The 2,399-nt window shown below is 47.5% G+C and overlaps 1 protein-coding gene across 1 annotated transcript in view; it reads right to left on the reverse strand.

The window, feature by feature from the left end:
• The window catches only part of LOC119301212 (protein ENHANCED DOWNY MILDEW 2-like), a 13,930-nt gene extending 12,341 nt beyond the window's left edge, over positions 1 to 1,589 (reverse strand). Inside the window, exons 1-3 of the mRNA XM_037578147.1 lie at positions 1,355 to 1,589; positions 825 to 1,245; positions 646 to 742 (exon numbers count right to left, since the gene is read on the reverse strand). Of these exons, the coding sequence (XP_037434044.1) occupies positions 646 to 742; positions 825 to 1,243 (516 nt within the window). The 5' untranslated portion in view covers positions 1,244 to 1,245; positions 1,355 to 1,589. The remainder of the gene's footprint in view (positions 1 to 645; positions 743 to 824; positions 1,246 to 1,354) is intronic.
• Between the last annotated feature and the right edge of the window lie 810 nt (positions 1,590 to 2,399).

A 2,399-nucleotide genomic window follows, 5' to 3' on the forward strand; every position in this document is an offset into this window, starting at 1 on the left:
AAAAAAAAGCTAAGCATGAAGCAGCAGCTACAGCCTATAGCCGAATCAACAACAACCTGGCCATATGTTGGGCCAAATCCCTATGAGCTATCGAAGTGGGCTACATACAAACACAGAAATTTCTGCATTTATGGTTACCAAAATTTTAGTTCCGTGGGTGTTCTGCCGGAAAACACTGCTCCATACCACAGAAAATCCATTTCTGTTTCCAGATTTGCACTCTGTTCCCTTTTTTCCCAGAACGGAGAGAAAGATCCCTACCATCCACCCATACCGTTCCATTCATATATCTATGACCCAACTGATATGCTTGATTGCTAATCAAAATAAGACAAAATTGGTTTTTACATAAAGGAATTCCTGGGGCAATATAACAAATTGAAAGGAAACAGGTGGCTAAACAGGCTCATCAGTTCAAGCATCATGTCAAGGGAACTAGTAATGATCAAGAAGAATGAAGCATTCAATTTAAAAAGAAAAATGAACAGAGCGTTTATTTCAAATTGGAGAAGTATTGCAACATAAGGCAGCTCAAACACCAAAGGGCTAATCATGTAGTGAAGCCCTCAGATTTGTATTGTGGACAATCTTATTCTTATCAGTTATCAAGCACAGTTGTCCATATGAGGAGCAGAAAATGTGTACCTGTGATTTTGCTAAGTTCAAATCTTTCTCAGCAAACAGCTTCAATAGGGAACGGTGGTTCCTGAAATCGTCCTTGGAGGGTCTAAGGTCAAACTTGCTGAAAATATGGCAAGGGCTCTGTAAATATCATAGTTTTAATCATTTGAGAGAAAAGAGCAGAGAGTGCATGGGTGGATTACTCAAAAACTTTGCGAAGATGACTCCACATGTTCTTCTCAGGCTCCTCAGGTTTTCTTCTGAGGAAGTGAAGCATCCGCACTGTGATGAAAATTGTTCGGAACTCTTCTTCGTAGCTGTTCCTGGGCTTGGCGAGATTTATCCAGCTGCCTTCCACGGACAGCACGGCGATCACGGGCTGCTTGCCTTCAAGCCCCAGCTTCCAGGCAACCACATGCGTGTAAACTGTGATGCCAGAGTCAGCGACTCCCCGCAAGAAGATGTTCTGTTTGCATTGAGTGGCCTCATCCGTGCCTTGCTCGAACCGAATCGGCAAGGCTGAGAGACAGATGGGGTTCTTCTCCGCATCGACGAAGAAGTAATCCGCCACCACATTGAACTGCGGGTCCGAGTCATCGTCGTCGTCGGACATCATCATCATGGCTACCGGAAAGAGGAGAGAATCCGGGGGAGAAAAGGTCAGTACGGTGGCAACGCCGCTACCTCTCTCGGGCTAAGATTCTGCGAGTAAGCGAGTTAGTGGCGACCGAACCTGCAGCCGCCGCGACGGGGGCCGGGAGAACGGCCCGCCCCGCCTCCGCGCACGCCTCGCCGGTAGCCGCCGGACGCTAGGGCCTAGGGCTTTTCGTCCCTCTTGCTCCTCGCGCGTGCGTGAGGTCGGTGAGGGTGAGAGGTCGCCGCCGACCGCTAGGGCATAGGGTTTTCTCTCCCCCTCCCCCTCGTCAGGTGCGCTACTCTGTTGGTGGTTCTTCGTGCGTGCGCGAGGCCGGTGAGTGGTGAGGGGGCGATACCTCTTCTGGTACCTTCCTGGTTCTGGAAGCTCGGCCTCGTGGGCTTCGGTTGCCGGCAAGGCCCACTGCAAATCCTAGGGTTTAACCCTGAACAAGCTAACAAGAAAAGAAAAGTGCCCAGATTCAAAAAAAAAAAGGTGCCCTAAAAAAGAGGGGGCACCTATATCGACAGTAACTAATTGAGGAGCACTCGTTTCGCGAGCCTCCCCAAGGGTCATTTGAGGTGGGCTGAAAGCGCGTCAGCCACGTGTCAGACTCTTGGCACTTCCTTCGAATTTTATTTTTATTTTTCACACGTGTTTTCAGCTTTTTAGATAGGGTTTTTTTCGGGTTTTCTGTTTTCCACTGGCCTTTCTTAGTTTTGGGGCAAAAAATTTGTGCGAAAAAATGTGTTTTCTATATAATTTTTTTCCTTCCGCGAGAGGCAGAGCCGTGCCCTCGAAAACAGAAAAAACACATTTCTTTTTTTTCTTTTCGTGAGAGGCATGGTTTTGCTTCCGTGAAAGGCATGGTCGTGCCTCACGAAAACGAAAAAAACACGTTTTTTTTTACCTTTCGCGAGAGGCACGGATTTGCTTTACGTGAGAGGAACGGTCGTGCCTCTTGAAAACGAAAAAAACGTGTTTTTTCTTCCGCGAGTGTTATGTTATGATCCAAATTCAAGTATAAAGATAAAGGCTAACTTCTGAAGAGCGAGCGGAGCAAGGCCGTTGCTGGTATGCTTGGGCCAAAGCGATCAGTATTGACCTAGGTCACCTGTGTTACATATATTCTTTGTAAGTCGCC

This window comes from Triticum dicoccoides, chromosome 5A (genome assembly GCF_002162155.2).
Source record: "Triticum dicoccoides isolate Atlit2015 ecotype Zavitan chromosome 5A, WEW_v2.0, whole genome shotgun sequence".
NCBI lineage: Eukaryota > Viridiplantae > Streptophyta > Magnoliopsida > Poales > Poaceae > Triticum > Triticum dicoccoides.